A 22,066-nucleotide genomic window follows, 5' to 3' on the forward strand; every position below is an offset into this window, starting at 1 on the left:
TACTTCTTCTCCAATTCTTGGGATCCTTTTTTCAGCAGTTTTTTCTTCTGTATCTTCAGCTTCTTGAGTTGTTCTTCCAGCTCTCTTACTTCTTCTAAATTATTGGCCTTATCCAGGTATGATACGCATCGGTCTATATCTCTTTCTATTTATTCTGTGCTAGTCATTGTAGGATAAAATCCTCTTGAATATGAAGCACCTTTAATCCCCAAATGTTCATCGTTGTCTCCATCTTCATTTTCATCAGAACTTGAATCACTTGTATTCTTCTTCTTCCAACTTCCATCACCCCTTCTTTCCGCTCTGGCCAACCTCTGTCTGATGACAGGGTCATATCCACCCATGATCTCTTCTGAATCACTCTGATCATCATCATCATCATCATCAAGTTCCATCCTCCTGAACCTCACTCTACCCTTAGTTTCCAGACATCTCGTTTTCTTCCTACTTTTGGAGTTTGGATTCATCTTTATGGTCGTTTCTGCTTGTCCTCTCTCTATTATTCGTTCATCTTCATCTCTGATGCAATAGTCACCCTCCTGAATGATCACTGGAAGCTGAGGATAAACGTCCTTAAACTTGGCTTCTTTCTCATAAGGTGGGGGTGTTTTTGCTGAATCCATATGTGAGAAAGGTGTATTGACTTCTGCCATTAGTTTTTCTGTCACCTTCACCTCTTTTGCCATTTTCTCTGTACCTCTGTCTCTCTTATCTTTTGTATCTTTTATCAGTTTTTGTCCTTCATTTTCAAACAGCTTAAGAACACCCAGCTCTCTTTGTCTCTTTTCTTTACGTTGTTGTCCTTTTCCCCCCTTCTTTTGATCTGCCTTATACGTGGATACAAGCACTTGCATTATCTTGATGACGTCTGGGTTAAGAGTCCCTTCCACTGGCCATGGTTGTTCAATGTCAGGCCAACGTTTATTCCATTTTTCAGATAATCTTGCAATACCATTAACTAGAGGATTACTATTCTGTACTACATCAAGAGGAGTAATTGCTTTTGTAGTTTTGATGTCCTTTTTCCCCATTGTAACGACTCTGTTATATGTTTCCCTCTTTTTTAAAATTAATTAATTTATTTAAATTAAAAATAATTAATCAATTAATCAATTAATTAATCAATATATAAATTTATTTTATGAATTTTATTTTACCAAATTATTGATTAGTGGCAGTCTTACCACATCCGATCAGGAAAAGTAAAGGAAAGTAGTCAACTTCAGAGCAATCCAAAAAGAAAAGACCTGTAATCCAGCAACACTACAGCACCCACAACCCAATTGCTTAATAAGCACCCAATTATCTTAATTTTACAGAATAATGTCAATGCTGGATTTCCAACACAACACTAATCAAAACAAGTCATTCACAAAAACTCTAATGTGCAATTATCAATTACATCAATTCATCAGTCTGTTGCCAAGTTCCTGCGAAATGGTCACAACATGAAATATTCTATGTGTACACAATGTATGTATTATATCCTGTAAGGGAAAGTAGGTTTTGTGGATAAGAACAGTACTGGCCTTGATTGGACTGGATTGTTGTCGCTGATGTACTGGTCAGCACCTCCTCTCTCTCTCTCTCTCTGTCTCCTCCTTCTCGTCTCTCATATGACAGAAGAACAAAGGAACAGACAACAATTTAGTATTTTATGCATACTTATATTCACATTCACGCTAAGAAATAAGCAAACAGCTTAACTCAGGAATATTATAAATAGCTCAATAACATTTTATTTTATTTATTTATTTTATTATTATTATTTTTAATCCGTCAATATATCTCTCATTCACCAACTCAACCGATATCAACCAAACAGTTTCACAGTCAAGCAACAGTTAATTCAACAAGCAGAACATTCCACTTGTGTGCAAGTTTCCCCCTCCCTCTCTGTCTGCTCTGAGACTGCGTCTCCCAGCAGTTCAGTGCAGGGGAGTGGCACATCTGTTCTACGTAACTCTAAACTCATAAAATCCCACGCGTGCGCAGTTCAGTCACCAATGCGATTTCAGAGTGAACAGAGCCCTCCTAAAAATCTCTCTCTCCAAGCCAAACAACAGAGTAGACAGACCTGCTGTCGCTCCGTTCTCTCCTCCCATAGACAAACAATAACACTTAACAAAACTCACAAACGAACACGGAACACAGAACATAGAACACAAATCCTACTTCCAAGTTTGTTATCTGCACTTATCCTAATCTGCAGATTTATAGTTATGTTGTTATCAATTACAAAACATCTCTATACACTCTTAAAAAAGTCCCAGGAATGGAATGCAGAGAAAAGACATATCACGTCCCAAAAGCCTCGTCGCCATTAAAATGTGGTGAAAAGACAAACATTGCTGATAATGCCGTGATGATAAGAAGATCCGCTGACACTGTACTTTGATTATAAAGGTTTATTATAACAAAGAGTTTCAGCGTCAGATTTACAGATACCTGCAGATATCTAAAGAACAGCCGGACCCAATTCTGTGATTTGCTATTCTCATCTCCTTTGTTCAAGACCTGGTATTTATATCCTATGTGACATAGTATGGCGTGATTTTAATACACCAATCCCTGGCTTTTCACATATCTTCCCATATCCTTTTTTCCAGGAACTTAGTCATGCTTTCCAGATGTTTCCGAAAGCAGAGCCAAGTTTCCTCTAACACACTTTTGCAAACGTCAGCACAATCATAGACCCTCAGACACTACACTCTCCAAAACTGTTTAGGTAGTTTCCCCAATTCTAGGCTTTTTGGGGCGGGGGCCCTTTGTGCCATCTCTGGTTCTGGCTTTATTCACCTGGCTCAGGGATACCTTATGAGGAGATGGCTCTATGGCTGGACCCTCAGTGGTCTGAACCTGGCTCTGGGATGGGTCTTTAGGACATGGCTCTATGGCTGGACCCTCAGTGATCTGAACCTGGCTCTGGGATGGGTCTTTAGGACATGGCTCTATGGCTGGACCCTCAGTGGTCTGAACCTGGCTCTGGGATGGGTCTTTAGGACATGGCTCTATGGCTGGACCCTCAGTGGTCTGAACCTGGCTCTGGGATGGGTCTTTAGGACATGGCTCTATGGCTGGACCCTCAGTGGTCTGAACCTGGCTCTGGGATGGGTCTTTAGGACATGGCTCTATGGCTGGAACCTCAGTGGTCTTCTCCAGGCTCTGGGATAAGTCTTGAGGAGATTGCTCTTTCACTGAATTGTTCTTGCCTTCTGGCCTAATGGAAACAGTTGTGCTAACAATAGCATTGTGAGGAACAGATAGGTCGTCACTGACATCTCTGTCATCTAAGTAGTTACCATGCTGGTAATGGCCTGCCATTGGTTGCCTATTATCTGATAATTCTTCTCCATTTGAGAAAGTCATCTGGATCTTCTTAGGGCACCATACAAACTCATGTTTGGGCTCATAGTGCTTGTAGGCATACTCAACTAGATCCCTGCGCTCTTGCTTATCAATGACAGCGAAGATGAAGTAGTTGAGCACGCTCTCCTTCACATTGTACAGCTGGCCTTTAACAAGAGTTTCCTCCAGGAAGAAGCGGACCAGTGGGGCCTGGTAGTGGTGGAACCCCAGAGTGCCCAGGCACTTCAGGATGCGGGTGATGCGCAGGTTGTTGTGTGTATGTCTACCATAGAAAAATCACAAGACCAACAAAAATACAAAGGTACTGTTATTCTCAGAAGGTTAATTTGAAAACTGAAATTTTAGCTATTATGTATTGCAATCACTATAAAATAAATAATAGTTAAATGACCCAATGAAGAAATTGCTAACCTGTCCAGGTTGTCAAATCTGTCACGCCAGTTATTTGCACATCGCACTTCCCCTGTTGTTTCATTTGACATCTGTATGCCGTAGAAGTCCAGCATGAGCTTGTACGACTTGACCAGCCTCTTCTTCGCAGTTTCATCTTCAAGGAAAGCCTGAGGAAGAAGCAGATTGTCATTCAGAACAATTATGAACAAATTGTATTTTCATTAATTTCTAAGCCCACCAGTCAATAGATGACATACAGGTAACTGCTAAAATAAAGGAAACACCAACATAGTTTGTCTGGTACAAAGTGTCTCTGCCATCATTTCCTATGACTGAAAACAGCTTCTGGACATCAGAACAGCGATCACTAACCTTGATTTGGATGACCATTTCTACTTCAGCGAGTCGGCAGCTCTGGATGTTCTGCTTCCTCCGGAACAGGCCCTAATCTCTGGGACTCGAAAGAGGAAGCAACGGCGCAAGAGAGGCAGGCGAAGAGACACCTTGACGAGATTATGTCGGCAAGCTAATAAACCACCTGTACCCTCAGTTCTATTGGTGAATGTACAGTCACTAATGAACAAACTGGACGAGCTCCTTTCGAGACTATCCTATCAACGGGACCTGAAAAACTGTAATGTTCTATGTTTCTCAGAGTTGTGGCTGAATGGGGGACATGGATAATATACATCTCGCTGGTTTTTCTATGCATCGTCAAGACTGGACGGCAGCCTCAGGTAAGACGAAGGGAGGAGGGGTGTGTCTCTTTGCCAACAGCAGCTGGTGTGCGATCTCTAATGTTAAGGAAGTCTAGAGTTTTTGCTTGCCTGGGTTACAATACCTCATGATAAAATGCAGACCATACTATTTTTCGTAGCTGTCTATTTACCACCACAAACCGATGCTGGCACTAAGACCGCACTCAATGAACTGTATAGGGCCATAAGCAAACCAGAAAATGCACATCCAGAGGTGGCGCTTCTCGTGGCCAATGATTTTAATGTAGGGAAATTGATATCCATTTTACCTCATTTTTACCAACATGTCACATTGCAACTAGAAGCGACAAAACTCTAGATCACCTTTACTCCACACACAAAATCGCATACAAGGCTCTCCCTCGCTCTCCCTTTGTCAAATCAGACCATAACTATATCCTCCTGCTTCCTGCTTACATGCAAAAACTCAAACAGGAAGTATCTGTGACACGCTCAATACAGAAGTGGTCCGATGAAGTGGTTGCTAAGCTACAGGACTGTTTCGCTAGCACAGACTGGAATATATTCCGGGATTCATCCAATAACATTGAGGAGTTTACCACATCAGTCACCGGCTTCATTAATAAGTGCACAGTGACCTTATGTACAGACCCCAACCAGAAGCCATGGATTACAGGCAACATCCGCACTGAACTAAAGGCTAGAGCTGCCACTTTCAAGGAGGGGGACACTAATCCGGGCGTTTATAAGAAATCCCGCTACGACCTCCAACGAGCCATCAAACATGCAAAGCGCCAACACAGGACTAAGATCGAATCGTACTACGCCGGCTCTGATGCTCGTCGGATGTGGCAGGGCTTGCAAACTATCACAGATTACAAACGGAAACCCAGCCAAACTTCCCAGTGAAATGAGCCTACCAGACGAGCTAAATGCCTTCTATGCTCGCTTTGAGGCAAGCAACACTGAACAAGCCAAAATTAAACGGGCTTATTTATATAATGAATATGAATTCGGATGGCAGAAATGATTAAATATTAAACCATTAGACCTCTCACTAAAGGCATCAGTCATACAAAAGTTATACTTAAATCCGAACTGGTTCTCTAGCAGATTATTAAGAATGTCTCACCCCATGTTCAAGAATGGCCTTTTTACCTTTATTCAGATTATAACCTCTCACTTTCGGCTATTTGAAAATGTAATAATCTCCAAAATATCGCTCTTTTTAAAACAAGCCATAGAAAGTTGGATGGAATTTCAGTTTAATCAACCAGAAAAGACAGAACAAATATTACAACAAATATTATGGTTAAACTCAAATATACTGATTGATAAAAACGGTATAATCTTTGTAAATTATATCATAAATATGTCACACATTCAAATAACAAAAATAAATGGAAATGTCTGCTCTACCCAAAATTAGTACCCAAAAAACTATGTTTCAAGCAGACCACCATAGTCCCTGTGCCCAAGGACACCAAGGTAACCTGTCTATATGACTATCGCCCCGTAGTGTGGTCCTCTGTAGCTCAATTGGTAGAGCATGGTGCTTGTAACGCCAGGGTAGTGGGTTCGATCCCCGGGACCACCCATATGTAAAAATGTATGCGCACATGACTGTAAGTCGCTTTGGATAAAAGCGTCTGTTAAATGGCATATTATTATTATAAATAATAATATAATATGCCATTTAGCAGACGCTTTTATCCAAAGCGACTTACAGTCATGCGTGCATAAATCTTTTGTGTATGGGTGGTCTCGGGGTTCGAACCCACTACCTTGGCGTTACAAGCGCCGTGCTCTACCAGCTGAGCTACAGAGGACCACATTATTACATCTGTAGCCATGAAATGCTTTGAAAGACTGGTCATGGCTCACATCAACACCATCATTCCAGACACCTTGGACCCACTCCAATTCGCATACCGCCCCAACAGATTACGCAATCTCTATTGCACTCCACACTGCCCTCTCCCACGTGGACAAGAGGAACACCTACAGTGGGGGAAAAAGTATTTAGTCAGCCACCAATTGTGCAAGTTCTCCCACTTAAAAAGATGAGAGAGGCCTGTAATTTTCATCATAGGTACACGTCAACTATGACAGACAAAATGAGAAAAAGAAATCCAGAAAATCACATTGTAGGATTTTTAATGAATTTATTTGCAAATTATGGTGGAAAATAAGTATTTGGTCAATAACAAAAGTTTCTCAAAACTTTGTTATATACCCTTTGTTGGCAATGACACAGGTCAAACGTTTTCTGTAAGTCTTCACAAGGTTTTCACACACTGTTGCTGGTATTTTGGCCCATTCCTCCATGCAGATCTCCTCTAGAGCAATGATGTTTTGGGGCTGTCGCTGGGCAACACTGACTTTCAACTCCCTCCAAAGATTTTCTATGGGGTTGAGATCTGGAGACTGGCTAGGACACTCCAGGACCTTAAAATGCTTCTTACGAAGCCACTCCTTCGTTGCCCGGGCGGTGTGTTTGGGATCATTGTCATGCTGAAAGACCCAGCCACGTTTCATCTTCAATGCCCTTGCTGATGGAAGGAGGTTTTCACTCAAAATCTCACGATACATGGCCCCATTCATTCTTTCCTTTACACGGATCAGTCGTCCTGGTCCCTTTGCAGAAAAACAGCCCCAAAGCATGATGTTTCCACCCCCATGCTTCACAGTAGGTATGGTGTTCTTTGGATGCAACTCAGCATTCTTTGTCCTCCAAACACGACAAGTTGAGTTTTTACCAAAAAGTTCTATTTTGGTTTCATCTGACCATATGACATTCTCCCAATCCTCTTCTGGATCATCCAAATGCACTCTAGCAAACTTCAGACGGGCCTGGACATGTACTGGCTTAAGCAGGGGGACACGTCTGGCACTGCAGGATTTGAGTTCCTGGCGGCGTAGTGTGTTACTGATGGTAGGCTTTGTTACTTTGGTCCCAGCTCTCTGCAGGTCATTCACTAGTTCTGGGATTTTTGCTCACCGTTCTTGTGATCATTTTGACCCCACGGGGTGAGATCTTGCGTGGAGCCCCAGATCGAGGGAGATTATCAGTGGTCTTGTTTGTCTTCCATTTCCTAATAATTGCTCCCACAGTTGATTTCTTCAAACCAAGCTGCTTACCTATTGCAGATTCAGTCTTCCCAGCCTCGTGCAGGTCTACAATTTTGTTTCTGGTGTCCTTTGACAGCTCTTTGGTCTTGGCCATAGTGGAGTTTGGAGTGTGACTGTTTGAGGTTGTGGACAGGTGTCTTTTATATTGATAACAAGTTCAAACAGGTGCCATTAATACAGGTAACGAGTGGAGGACAGAGGAGCCTCTTAAAGAAGAAGTTACAGGTCTGTGAGAGCCAGAAATCTTGCTTGTTTGTAGGTGACCAAATACTTATTTTCCACCATAATTTGCAAATAAATTCATTAAAAATCCTACAATGTGATTTTCTGGATTTATCTTTCTCAATTTGTCTGTTATAGTTGACGTGTACCTATGATGAAAATTACAGGCCTCTCTCATCTTTTAAGTGGGAGAACTTGCACAATTGGTGGCTGACTAATTACTTTTTTTCCCCACTGTATGTGAGAATGCTGTTCATTGACTACAGCTCAGCGTTCAACACCATAGTGCCCTCCAAGCTCATCACTAAGCTCAGGACCCTGGGACTAAACACCCCCCTCTGCAACTGGATCCTGGACTTCCTGATGGGCCGCCCCCAGGTGGTGAGGATAGGCAACAACTTATCCGCCACACTGACCCTCAACACGGGGGACCCTCAGGGGTGCGTGCTTAGTCCCCTTCTGCACTCCATGTTCACCCACGACTACGTGGCAACGCACGACTCCAACACCATCATCAAGTTAGCTGACAACACGTCAGTGGTAGGCCTGATCACTGACAACGATGAGACAGCCTATAGGGAGGAGGTCAGTGACCTGGCAGTGTGGTGCCAAGACTACAACCTCTCCATCAACATCATTAAGACAAAGGAGCTGATTGTGGACTACAGGAAACGGAGGGCCGAGCACACCCTCATCCACATCAACGAGGCTGTAGTGGTGCGTGTCAAGATCTTCAAGTTCCTCTGTGTCCACATCACTAATGAATTAACATGGTCCACGCACACCAACACAGTCGCGAATAAGGAGCGACAACGCCTCTTCCCCCTCAGGAGGCTGAAAATATTTGGTATACAGCTGCACCATTGAGAGCATCTTGACTGGCTACATCAACGCTTGGTATGGCAACTGCTTCACATCCGACCACAAGGCGCTACAGAGGGTAGTGCGTATGGCCCAGAACATCACTGGGGCCGAGCTCCCTGCCATCCAGGACCTCTATACTAGGCGGTGTCAGAGGAAGGCCCTAAAAATTGTCATAGACTCCAGCCACCCAAGTCATAGACTGTTCTCTCTGCTACCGCACGGCAAGCAGTACCGATGCACCAAGTCTGGAACCAACAGGACCCTGAACAGCTTCTACTCTTTTGACTCTATACACACACACACTGGACTCTACCCACACACTCACACATACTTACACTGAAACTCCAACACATACACACACTCACTCACACATAACATGTACACACAGGCATACTGTTGCCACACACACACACACTTCCACACACATCACATACGCTGTTGCTACTGTTTATTATCTTTCCTGTTGCCTAGTGACTTTACCTCTACCTATATGTACATATCTACCTCAATTTCCTTGTACCCTTGCACATCGACTCGGTACTGGTACCCCCTGTATATAGCCAACTTATTGTTACTCATTGTATATTTATTCCTCGTGTTACTATTTTTCTATTATTTATTTTATTTTAATCTCATCTTGTCTCTGCATTTTTGGGAAGGGCCCGTAAGTAAGCATTTCACTGTTAGTCTGCACCTGTTGTTTACCAAGCATGGGACAAATAACATTTGATTAGATTTTGATTTGATTTGATAGGCGTTGGGCCAACACGAGCCGCCATAACATCTTCAATGCGCCTTGGCATAGATTTTACATGTATCTGGAACTATATTGGAGGGATGCGACACCATTCTTTAATGAAAAATTCCATCATTTGGTGTTTTGTTGATGGTGGTGGAAAATGCTGTCTCAAGAGTTAAATTGGGTTGAGATCTGGTGACTGACACACACACACTTTAAATCTCCAATTCTCCTTTCAGACCCCTCTTTCAAAGTCACAGATCTCTTCTTCTTGCCAAGGTAGCCAAAATAATGGGCAACTGGGCATTTTTATACATGATCCTAAGCATGATGGGATGTTAATTGCTTAATTAACCCAGGACGGACACCTTTGTGAAAGCACCTGCTTTCAATATACTTTGTATCCCTCATTTACGCAAGTGTTTCCTTTATTTTCGTAGTTATCTGTACGTAAATGCAGTATGTAGAGAACATTTCCTTGCTAAAAAAAAACTACTAGAAGTACCTCAATTTCCTTTTTGGTGAGTTCCTTGGCTTGATAATTCATTCCTGGTTCTTGAAGAGGGAACAACCTAAATGAAATGTTTGTTTAAAAAACAACAACATATATATATATATATACACAGTGAGGGAAACAAGTATTTGATCCCCTGCTGATTTTGTACATTTGCCCACTGACAAAGAAATGATCAGTCTATAATTTTAATGGTAGGTTTATTTGAACAGTGAGAGACAGAATAACAACAAAAAAATCCAGAAAAATGCATGTCAAAAATGTTATAAATTGATTTGCATTTTAATGAGGGAAATAAGTATTTGACCCCCTCTCAATCAGAAAGATTTCTGGCTCCCAGGTGTCTTTTATACAGGTAACGAGCTGAGATTAGGAGCACACTCTTAAAGGGAGTGCTCCTAATCTCAGTTTGTTACCTCTATAAAAGACACCTGTCCACAGAAGCAATCAATCAATCAGATTCCAAACTCTCCACCATGGCCAAGACCAAAGAGCTCTCCAAGGATGTCAGGGACAAGATTGTAGACCTACACAAGGCTGGAATGGGCTACAAGACCATCGCCAAGCAGCTTGGTGAGAAGGTGACAACAGTTGGTGCGATTATTCACAAAAGGAAGAAACACAAAATAACTGTCAATCTCCCTCGGCCTGGGGCTTCATGAAAGATCTCACCTCGTGGAGTTGCAATGATCATGAGAACGGTGAGGAATCAGCCCAGAACTACACGGGAGGATCTTGTCAATGATCTCAAGGCAGCTGGGACCATAGTCACCAAGAAAACAATTGGTAACACACTACACCGTGAAGGACTGAAATACTGCAGCGCACGCAAGGTCCCTCTGCTCAAGAAAGCACATAAACAGGGCCGTCTGAAGTTTGCCAATTAACATTTGAATGATTCAGAGGAGAACTGGGTGAAAGTGTTGTGGTCAGATGAGACCAAAATCGAGCTCTTTGGCATCAACTCAACTCGCCGTGTTTGGAGGAGGAGGAATGCTGCCTATGACCCCAAGAACAACATCCCCACTGTCAAACATGGAGGTGGAAACATTATGCTTTGGGGGTGTTTTTCTGCTAAGGGGACAGGACAACTTCACCGCATCAAAGGGACGATGGACGGGGCCATGTACCGTCAAATCTTGGGTGAGAACCTCCTTCCCTCAGCCAGGGCATTGAAAATGGGTCGTGGATGGGTATTCCAGCATGACAATGACCCAAAACACACGGCCAAGGCAACAAAGGAGTGGCTCAAGAAGAAGCACATTAAGGTCCTGGAGTGGCCTAGCCAGTCTCCAGACCTTAATTCCATAGAAAATCTGTGGAGAGAGCTGAAGGTTCGAGTTGCCAAACGTCAGCCTCGAAACCTTAATGACTTGGAGAAGATCTGCAAAGAGGAGTGGGACAAAATCAACTACAAGAAACGTCTGACCTCTGTGATTGCCAACAAGGGTTTTGCCACCAAGTACTAAGTCATGTTTTGCAGAGGGGTCAAATACTTAATTCCCTCCTTAAAATGCTAATCAATTTATAACATTTTTGACATGCGTTTTTTTGGATATTTTTGTTGTTATTCTGTCTCTCACTGTTCAAATAAACCTACCATTCAAATTATAGACTGATCATGTCTTTGTCAGTGGGCAAATGTACAAAATCAGCAGGGGATCAAATACTTTTTTCCCTCACTGTATATATATACAGTGGGGGAAAAAAGTATTTAGTCAGCCACCAATTGTGCATGTTCTCCCACTTAAAAAGATGAGAGAGGCCTGTAATTTTCATCATAGGTACACGTCAACTATGACAGACAAAATGAGAAGAAAAAAAAATCCAGAAAATCACATTGTAGGATTTTTAATGAATTTATTTGCAAATTATGGTGGAAAATAAGTATTTGGTCAATAACAAAAGTTTCTCAATACTTATATACCCTTTGTTGGCAATGACACAGGTCAAACGTTTTCTGTAAGTCTTCACAAGGTTTTCACACACTGTTGCTGGTATTTTGGCCCATTCCTCCATGCAGATCTCCTCTAGAGCAGTGATGTTTTGGGGCTGTCGCTGGGCAACATGGACTTTCAACTCCCTCCAAAGATTTTCTATGGGGTTGAGATCTGGAGACTGGCTAGGCCACTCCAGGACCTTGAAATGCTTCTTACGAAGCCACTCCTTCGTTGCCCGGGCGGTGTGTTTGGGATCATTGTCATGCTGAAAGACCCAGCCACGTTTCATCTTCAATGCCCTTGCTGATGGAAGGAGGTTTTCACTCAAAATCTCACCATACATGGCCCCATTCATTCTTTCCTTTACACGGATCAGTCGTCCTGGTCACTTTGCAGAAAAACAGCCCCAAAGCATGATGTTTCCACCCCCATGCTTCACAGTAGGTATGGTGTTCTTTGGATGCAACTCAGCATTCTTTGTCCTCCAAACACGACAAGTTGAGTTTTAACAAAAAGTTCTATTTTGGTTTCATCTGACCATATGACATTCTCCCAATCCTCTTCTGGATCATCCAAATGCACTCTAGGAAACTTCAGACGGGCCTGGACATGTACTGGCTTAAGCAGGGGGACACGTCTGGCACTGCAGGATTTGAGTTCCTGGCGGCGTAGTGTGTTACTGATGGTAGGCTTTGTTACTTTGGTCCCAGCTCTCTGCAGGTCATTCACTAGTTCTGGGATTTTTGCTCACCGTTCTTGTGATCATTTTGACCCCACGGGGTGAGATCTTGCGTGGAGCCCCAGATCGAGGGAGATTATCAGTGGTCTTGTATGTCTTCCATTTCCTAATAATTGCTCCCACAGTTGATTTCTTCAAACCAAGCTGCTTACCTATTGCAGATTCAGTCTTCCCATCCTGGTGCAGGTCTACAATTTTGTTTCTGGTGTCCTTTGACAGCTCTTTGGTCTTGGCCATAGTGGAGTTTGGAGTGTGACTGTTTGAGGTTGTGGACAGGTGTCTTTTATACTGATAACAAGTTCAAACAGGTGCCATTAATACAGGTAACGAGTGGAGGACAGAGGAGCCTCTTAAAGAAGAAGTTACAGGTCTGTGAGAGCCAGAAATCTTGCTTGTTTGTAGGTGACCAAATACTTATTTTCCACCATAATTTGCAAATAAATTCATTAAAAATCCTACAATGTGATTTTCTGGAGAAAAAAAATCTCAATTTGTCTGTCATAGTTGACATGTACCTATGATGAAAATTACAGGCCTCTCTCATCTTTTTAAGTGGGAGAACTTGCACAATTGGTGGCTGACTAAATACTTTTTTTCCCCCACTGTATATATATATATATATATATATATATACATACACAGTTGAAGTCGGAAGTTTACATACACCTTAGCCAAATACATTTAAACTCAGTTTTTCACAATTCCTGACATTTAATCCTAGAATAAAATCCCTGTCTTAGGTCAGTTAGGATCACCACTTTATTTTAAGAATGTGAAATGTCAGAATAATAGTAGAGAGAATGATTTATTTCAGCTTTTATTTATTTCATCACATTCCCAGTGGGTCAGAAGTTTACATACACTCAATTAGTATTTGGTAGCATTGCCTTTAAATTGTTTAACTTGGGTCAAACGTTTCGGGTAGCCTCCCACAAGCTTCCCACAATAAATTGGGTGAATTTTGGCCCATTCCTCCTGACAGAGCTGGTGTAACTGAGTCAGGTTTATAGGCCTCCTTGCTCGCACACACTTGTTCAGTTCTGCCCACACATTTTCTATAGGATTGAGGTCAGGGCTTTGTGATGGCCACTCCAATACCTTGACTTTGTTGTCCTTAAGCCATTTTGCCACAATTTTGGAAGTATGCTTGGGGTCATTGTCCATTTGGAAGACCCATTTGCGACCAAGCTTTAACTTCCTGACTGATGTCTTGAGATGTTGCTTCAATATATTCCACATAATTTTCCTTCCTCATGATGCCATTAATTTTGTGCACCAGTCCCTCCTGCAGCAAAGCACCCCCACAGCATGATGCTGCAACCCCGTTGGGATGGTTGGGATGGTGTTCTTCGGCTTGCAAGCCGCCCCCCTTTTTCCTCCAAACATAACAATGGTCATTATGGCCAAAGAGTTCTATTTTTGTTTCATCAAACCAGAGGACATTTCTTCAAAAAGTATAATCTTTGTCCCCATGTGCAGTTGCAAACCGTAGTCTGGCTTTTTTATGGCGGTTTTGGAGCAGTGGTTCTTCCTTGCTGAGCGGCCTTTCAGGTTATGTCGATATAGGACTCGTTTTACTGTGGATATAGATACTTTTGTACCCATTTCCTCCAGCAACTTCACAAGGTCCTTTGCTGTTGTTCTGGGATTGATTTGCACTTTTTGCACCAAAGTACGTTCATCTCTAGGAGACAGAACGCGTCTCCTTCCTGAGCAGTATGACGGCTGCGTGGTCCCATGGTGTTTATACTTGTGTACTATTGTTTGTACAGATGAATGTGGTACATTCAGGCATTTTGAAATTGCTCCCAAGGATGAACCAGACTTGTGGAGGTCTACAATTTTTTTTCTGTGGTCTTGGCTGATTTCTTTTGATTTTCCCATGATGTCAAGCAAAGAGGCACTGTTTGAAGGTAGGCCTTGAAATACATCCACAGGTACACCTCCAATTGACTCAAATGATGTCTATTAGCCTATCAGAAGCTTCTAAAGCCATTACATCATTTTGTGGAATTTTCCAAGCTGTTTAAAGGCACAGTCAACTTAGTGTATGTAAACTTCTGACCCACTGGAATTGTGATACAGTGAATTATAAGTGAAATAATCTGTCTGTAAACAATTGTTGGAAAAATTACTTGTGTCATGCACAAAGTAGATGTCCTAACCGACTTGCCAAACCTATAGTTTGTTAACAAGAAATTTGTAGAGTGGTTGAAAAACGAGTTTTAATGACTCCAACCTAAGTGTATGTAAACTTCCGACTTCAACTGTATACACACACACACACACACACACACACACACACACACACACACACACACACACACATTTTAAAGAATTGTATTATAACAATTAATATTCCAAATAAAAATAATTAAAAGCCCATGTACATATGTAAAGGAAACTAACCATTGGATGTATGAGTGAACTCTTTCCAGTTGTGAATATTGCCTTTTCCATTTATAGTGAAAGTCCTCAATGAAGACACCTAATCAGAGCAAAGGTTACATTTACAAATGTCAAAGTCTTGTCAAATCTAAACTGCACTCAAAGAAACAGTAAATAGATTACCATCAGGGGAGGAGGGTATTTGTCCACGGTAGAATTGTAAATTAGGCATATCATCCTGAGGGGGAAAAAGCAATGCAAATTCAGAAATGAGGATATTTCTCAGAGAGCTGTATCAAAACAGTACAATAATTATAGAGGAATTGGACAGTGAAATTATTACTTAAATCATTCAGTTTTTCTATTTATTACATAAAGGAATGATAACTTATTTACTTGTTGTTGCCCGCCGAAGTACAAGTGTGTTCTATGCTCCTGTGGAAACAAGAACCAAGTGCTATTTACTGTACAAGCTACCGACTACACTCTTAGGGTTCTAAAAGGGTTATTTGCAGAGGGATAGTGTTCTACCAAGAACTGTTTTCATCTAAAAACCTTTTTGGAAGACGAGGGTTCTTTGTAAGGCAAAGGGTTATTTGATGGTTCCTTGGAAGGCAAGAAGGGTTCTGGCAATTAGGTTAGTATTGTGGAGTAACTAAAAGGTTGTTGATCCATCCTCAGATTTCTCCTATCAGAGCCATTAAACTCTGTAACTGTTTAAAAGTCACCATTGTCCTCATAGTGAAATCCCTGAGTGGTGTGCGTCCTCTCCGGCAACTGAGTTAGGAAGGACACCTGTATCTTTGTAGTGACTGGGTTGATTGATACACCATCCAAAGTGTAATTAATAACTTCACCATGCTCAAAGGGATATTATTTTACCCATCTACCAATAGGTGCCCTTCTTTGTGAGGTGTTGGAAAACCTCCCTGGTCTTTGTGGTTGAATCTATGTTTGAAATTCACTGCTCGACTGAGGGACCTTACAGATAATTGCATGTGTGGGGTACAGAGATAAGGTAGTCATTCAAAATCATGTTAAACACTATTATTGCACAAAGAGTCCATGCAACTTATTATGTGACTTGTTAAGCACATTTGTACTCCTGAACTTATTTAGGCTTGCCATAACGGGGGGCCAGTATGAAAAAATATATGCACTAACTGTAAGTCGCTCTGGATAAGAGCGTCAGCTAAATGACTAAAATGTAAAAATAACAAAATGTATTGACTCAAAACATTTCAGCTTTTCATTTTTAATTAATTTGTTTAAAAAAACGTTTTAAACATAATTCCACTTTGACATTATGGGGTATTGTGTGTATGCCAGTGACCAAAAAATCTAAATTTAATAAATTTTTAATTTAGGCTGTAACACAACAAAATGTTGAAAAAGTAAAGGGGTTTGAATACTTTCTGAAGGCACTGTATTGTACCCGTTACTGAGATGGTTGTTCAAGTTTAGATGATTTAAGTAGTCTCACCTATCAATCTTCCCTACCCTGGCAATCATTCTGAAAGCAGGTTGCGGGTGATTAAAAGTTCAAATTGTTGGATTTTCTCAATTACATATCAATTACATATCACTTTGCAAGCCAGCATGATGTGACTTGCAGGCCTGATGTGGTCTGTAAACCAGGAGTTTCCTAACACCGCCCTCAAAGAAAGGCCTTGTGATACATGTAATGTATTGATTGTCATAAAAAGTTTAATTGTAAAGCCTGATAAGGCTGGATGAACCGTTCATAGAAGGTTCTAGGAATAACCTTGAGATGATAAAAGGGTTTTTGTTAGCACTATTTATAGAAGGTTCTAGGAATAACCCTTCATAGAGAGTTCTAGGTACAACCATTTACAGAGGGTTCTATGAAGAACCCTACATAGAGGTTCTAGGTAGAACCCTCTGCAAAGGGTTCTACCTAGCACCAAAAAGGGTTCCCCTATGGGCAGGGGTGTAGTACTGCCAGAGAGTGGAGGAGCGGCGTTCCCTCACCTTTTTCAATTTAAGAATACTAGGCGCTGGTAAAACTATTTTGGAAAATAAATTCAGATAAAATCTAAATAAATTTGATTTAATTACCACAAAAATTCCATTAAGAAACGATAGAATGATAAACCAAATAAATATGTATAGCAGCCTTGAGGTAAATGGTGGTGTATTCCCTGTCTTCTCTCTGGCAGTGGCGAGAATGATGAAGAACTATAGGCTACGTGTGTGCACTGCGGAGGCCCGTCGGACGCTTGACCACTTTAGCCAATCAGAACGTCGAAAAAAAATCTAAATTCACCCTGTGTCTGCCTTGATGTTCATAAAACTCCACGGACCCCTTTTGCACAGTGGAACACAGAACGATATGTGACCACTTGGTTACGGTGACACCGTTCTGCCAAGGACACCCAAACCAGAGTGGCCACCGCAAAGCCCAAGGAGCCTGACCCACTCTTGACGTTTCTGTAGCCCTGCTTCGGATATTTAGCCTCTATTGGCTATTGAGACGCAGTGCCCATTCTAGCTTGGGATATCAGGGTGGGAAATTGGAAATGTGAATTGGGCCAAGTTGGAGGTAATAATGCATGTAGGTTATTGTTTATAGAGATGCATCAATACACCACACCAAAAGCTTGATTTTATGGCTGTTTTAAAATACATTTCCTGCAATTCCACGTAGTAATGATTTATGTTCACTAATTGGTCATTCCAATCCTAATCTAACGCACCTGATTCTAATAATTAGCTGGTTTATAAGATTAATCAGGTTAGTTATAACTGGGGTTGGAGTGAAAAACCTACAGGAGGGTGGCTCTCCAGGAACAGGGTTAGAGAGCTCTGTTCTATAATGATAGGCTATTCAATAGGCTGTAGGTACAAACTTTGATTGAAGAAAATTGCACGACACCCCTGCCTATGGGGACAAACCGAAGAATCCTATATGGTTCTACTCAGCAACCTTGTTTCCTAAGAGTCTATGATTAATAGTCAGCAGCAGTAGAACTGCATTAGGATTGATAATGTAGCCTGTGGCACACCATCATTATGAGGTGGATTTATATGAAATAGCATCAATTGTGTAATATTGTGTGAAGAGAATATTGACTTACTGGATAATCACGCCTGTACTTTTGCATATCCCTTGCTGCACTTCTGAATCTGTTAAACCTGTGTGACTAAAAACACATTCACTCCATGAGTTCACAAAATGGCAGTTATGGAAACACCTGACCTAAACAATACTGATAGGCCCACATGTCTGAGCTCATATGTAAAGTCAAACAAAAACTTGGAAGTAAAACGTCACTAGCTGCATAGGCCTGCAATCATTCTACTTGGCTACTGACATAGGCCTATAGCAGACTTTATCAGTAATACCCATTTGATGTATTTTCAAGTTAAAGATGGAGATCTTCACATAGACAGACATAATACATCAGTATTCCTAACCCCTTGGCGGAGCTTTGAATGGTGAGCAATATGAGATGCAATGTTGTACAAATGCAATAATGGTTAAATAAATATTTATAAATGTTGTCCCAAAACCCTGTTTCTCAATGTATCAGAACATAACACTTACTTTTTGCGACCAACCGGTGTCCTGGTGTACCCACACCTGATGAAATACAACAGTGAAAATGAGGTACAAAGAACAGTAGTGATTCATAATCTGCTGAGGTCTGAAAATTATCTGAAGATTTGGGCATATGACAGAGCACATGTATAAGCCATTGAGAAAAGCATTTTATACGATTTTTGTCTGAAAATTCTAAAGGATGAGTTATTAACATTATTCTAGGTCTACATTGGAAAAAATATGTTAAATGTAAATGTTGCTTTGGAAAATTAAATATCTCATCTGTATTTTATGGTGCCAATAGGAGACTTTTAATGATAGGCTACAGCCCTCAACTCTGGACCTCGAAGCCAGTTCCACTGCGTTTTTTCCATTGTTCGCTTCTAATCAGGGACTGACTTAAGACCTGGGACACCAGGTGGCTGCAATTAATTATCAGGTAGAACAGAAATCCAGCAGGCTCCGGACCTCGTAGGGGAAGAGTTGAATACCCCTGGGCTACAGTATTCTAAAACTCATCTGCTGAGAGTCCACAACAAAACAAACATAATCAGGGCCCAGGAGCCTGTGTACGTACATGTTGGGGCCTTTGACGACTGGTTTCTTTGCTTGGAGGATCCTCCCATGTCGAGTCGTACTCGCAGTAGTACTCATCGGATTCTGGCCTCTTCACTTTTCCACTGGGAAGGGATTCGGGATTCCCTACTCCTCCACTGGGAAGGGATTCTGGACTCTCCACTCCTTCACTGGGAAGGGGTTCTGGACTCTCCACTTCTTGAATGGGAAGGGATTCTGGACTCTCCACTTCTTCACTAAAAAGGGATTCTGGACTCCCCAATGCTCCACTGGGAAGGGATTCTGGACTCTCCACTTCTTCACTGGGACGGGATTCTGGACTCCCCACTCCTTCACTGGGAAGGGGTTCTGGACTCTCCACTTCTTGAATGGGAAGGGATTCTGGACTCTCCACTTCTTCACTAAAAAGGGATTCTGGACTCCCCAATGCTCCACTGGGAAGGGATTCTGGACTCTCCACTTCTTCACTGGGACGGGATTCTGGACTCCCCACTCCTTCACTGGGAAGGGGTTCTGGACTCTCCACTTCTTGAATGGGAAGGGATTCTGGACTCCCCACTCCTTCACTGGGAAGTGATTCTGGACTCCTCACTCCTTCACTGGGAAGGGATTCTTGACTGTCACGATCACTTGGCATGATACATTTCCCTGTGCGTTCCAAAAGCCAAGCGAAACAATTTCCCATGAACAATCTCCAGGGTAAGTAGGAGAGAACTGGAACCAGGAAAAATGGCCACAACCGTTCAATCCTGCGAAGCATCCTAAAAAGTTGTTGTCTCAATTTAGCAAAACATTTTACTACTTACTGCTCGGGCCAGCTCTCTTCCTATTATCATTGGACGCCCACTAACTCTGCCGCGCCCTTGCCCTAATAACAAGATAATGTACTCTGTAGCCTATTGACTTTGTAGCCTATTGAAAATGTTCTAAAGGTTAACAAAGATTAGTTTATGATTGACCAAACCACGAGAGCCACCACGATATCTTGCATTCGGATTCGGAGAACGTCTGTACAGTTTCACTTTCGTTTTTTTCTACGTCATGTGCCTCCACCAACGTTTACGAGAAGTCATAAACACCAGCCAATCCAGTTTACTGCTGAGTGATATGGGTTTGGTACCAGCCAATCCAGTTTACTGCTGAGTGATATGGGTTTGGTACGCTATCCTTGATACAGTGAAAATCATTTACAAAAATAGAATAATGAAGTCAGCTTAAATATAATATGCCATTTAGCAGACGCTTTTATCCAAAGCGACGTACAGTCATCTTTTTGAGTGCGAACCCATTACACTTTTTTGTTGATATGGGTTTGGTCAAATGACTCACTGGAGTCATGTAAGCCTAGCTATTTGTAAAGTGAAACATACCTAACAGTTGGAACTATTTTACCAGACTTGATTTGGTTTTCTCCTGTTTCCCCTCACTTAAATTATAGGCCTAACCTTTTCAGAAAAAAATGAATGCCTTTGATGGGCCATATTGTAGGCCTACCACCTACATAATTATTGCTCTGTGTTGAACATCAGCACCATATATAGGCCTAAGCTACTTTGCGACAGAAAAGTGAAAAAATGTCATTATGGCAGTATATTCAAAATAATTTGAGTTAGTCCACACTTTCACCGGGATACACATCCAGCCGCCTTCTCCCACTATAAGTATGTAATGGTAACACAGCCTGGTGATGTTTCCCATACATCATTCTGTTGACATGGACTGCAGAGACATTAAAGAGAGGTGAACATGATACAAGAGTTAACCTTAGTCCTAAGTTATCAGTAGGCCTACAAATACTGTAGTAGGCAGCGGGATCATGACAGAGACAGGAGAAGGGACAGGTCCTGGAGCAGAGACCGGGACCGAAACAGGGACCGAGATAGAGAAAGGGACAAAGACCGAGACCGCCGGGACAGGAGCAAGAGCAAAGAAAAGAGAGAAGACAAAAAAGAAACAAACAAATCTGATGTCCCAAAGGAGAGTGATACACCTGCAGAGGTGGAAAGGGATAAAAACACATGTCTTACTTTTGTGGACAACTTTTCTCTGTAGAAACTCAATCACCCTGTGACTTTCACTTTCAGCATCATAACTGTAAATGTAAATAGATGTTATTGGGAATGTTTTTCTACATGACAAAGGATCTTATGGTAAAATGCTCTTGTAGTGGTCTAAAAATTGTTGTTTTCCTTTTGCCAATTCATATGTTATGGATTTAGTCACATTTGAAGAAACTCATTTTGAGGTCATTTAAATTCAACTGACTTTATTATACCATGTAATTTATATATTACATCTACCTTTCTCCTGTCAAAGTACCTTCACATGGTACAAGAATCACATGAAAGTAACTGATAAACTCCCTTCCTTGTAATGTAAATATGAATGTATTTGTGTATATACTGGTATATTTTTAATTACATTTTTCTAAGTAGAGAAATTATAAGCCATATATCTGGAATGGATAATGTGAGAATTGAGGAAACACTTGATTGCTATAGTCTGAAGTCATTGAACAGTATGAATGGTTGCATCTATAGTATTGTTAATTACAGTTTTCTTCTGATCACTTCTTTATTGATTTGAGTTACATGTAAATCAATGTCAGGGTAAACCACTTCAGGACAATTGCCCTGAGTCTTGTTGTGAGTAGCAGCCAGGTAGCAAGCCATCTATGTAAGTCTCAACCAGTTGAGCCACCTCCAACGGAACACTTGCATTCACGTGTGAATCAGAAGGTCAAGATTTAGTGTGATTTTATTTTATTTGACAATTTAAAATACACCCGGCAACAGATAAGTATACCAAAAACTGTCATGGATATAAACACATCAAAAGTCAAAGGACTTCAGTCTTGTAACCAAAGGCAGTTGAAATGTAGTCATGTAATCAGACAAACAAAAGCA

The 22,066-nt window shown here is 41.5% G+C and overlaps 1 protein-coding gene across 1 annotated transcript; it reads right to left on the bottom strand.

Moving 5' to 3' along the window:
* Nucleotides 1-1,773: 1,773 nt before the first annotated feature.
* Nucleotides 1,774-20,201, bottom strand: LOC311138559 (uncharacterized protein). Its single transcript, XM_084173300.1, has 9 exons — nucleotides 19,162-20,201; nucleotides 18,588-18,623; nucleotides 18,118-18,183; nucleotides 15,416-15,454; nucleotides 15,203-15,257; nucleotides 15,041-15,119; nucleotides 9,944-10,010; nucleotides 3,781-3,929; nucleotides 1,774-3,631 (listed from the first exon to the last, which is right to left on the bottom strand). The coding sequence occupies exons 1-9, from the start codon at nucleotides 19,918-19,920 to the stop codon at nucleotides 2,725-2,727; spliced, it is 2,157 nt and encodes a 718-aa protein (XP_084029426.1). The 5' UTR covers nucleotides 19,921-20,201; the 3' UTR covers nucleotides 1,774-2,724.
* Nucleotides 20,202-22,066: the final 1,865 nt, after the last annotated feature.

The sequence above is a fragment of the Coregonus lavaretus genome (assembly GCF_964263955.1).
Source record: "Coregonus lavaretus genome assembly, chromosome: 12".
Taxonomy (NCBI): Eukaryota; Metazoa; Chordata; class Actinopteri; order Salmoniformes; family Salmonidae; genus Coregonus; species Coregonus lavaretus.

Coding starts and splice junctions, on each gene's coding strand:
- LOC311138559 (XM_084173300.1), bottom strand. CDS start 19,920: ATGCTTCGCAGGATTGAACGGTTGTGGCCATTTTTCCTGGTTCCAGTT. Junction 18,184..18,587: donor ACACCGGTTGGTCGCAAAAA/GTAAGTGTTATG, acceptor ATGTGTTTTTAG/TCACACAGGTTTAACAGATT. Junction 3,930..9,943: donor TCACCAAAAAGGAAATTGAG/GTACTTCTAGTA, acceptor CTTCTTCCTCAG/GCTTTCCTTGAAGATGAAAC.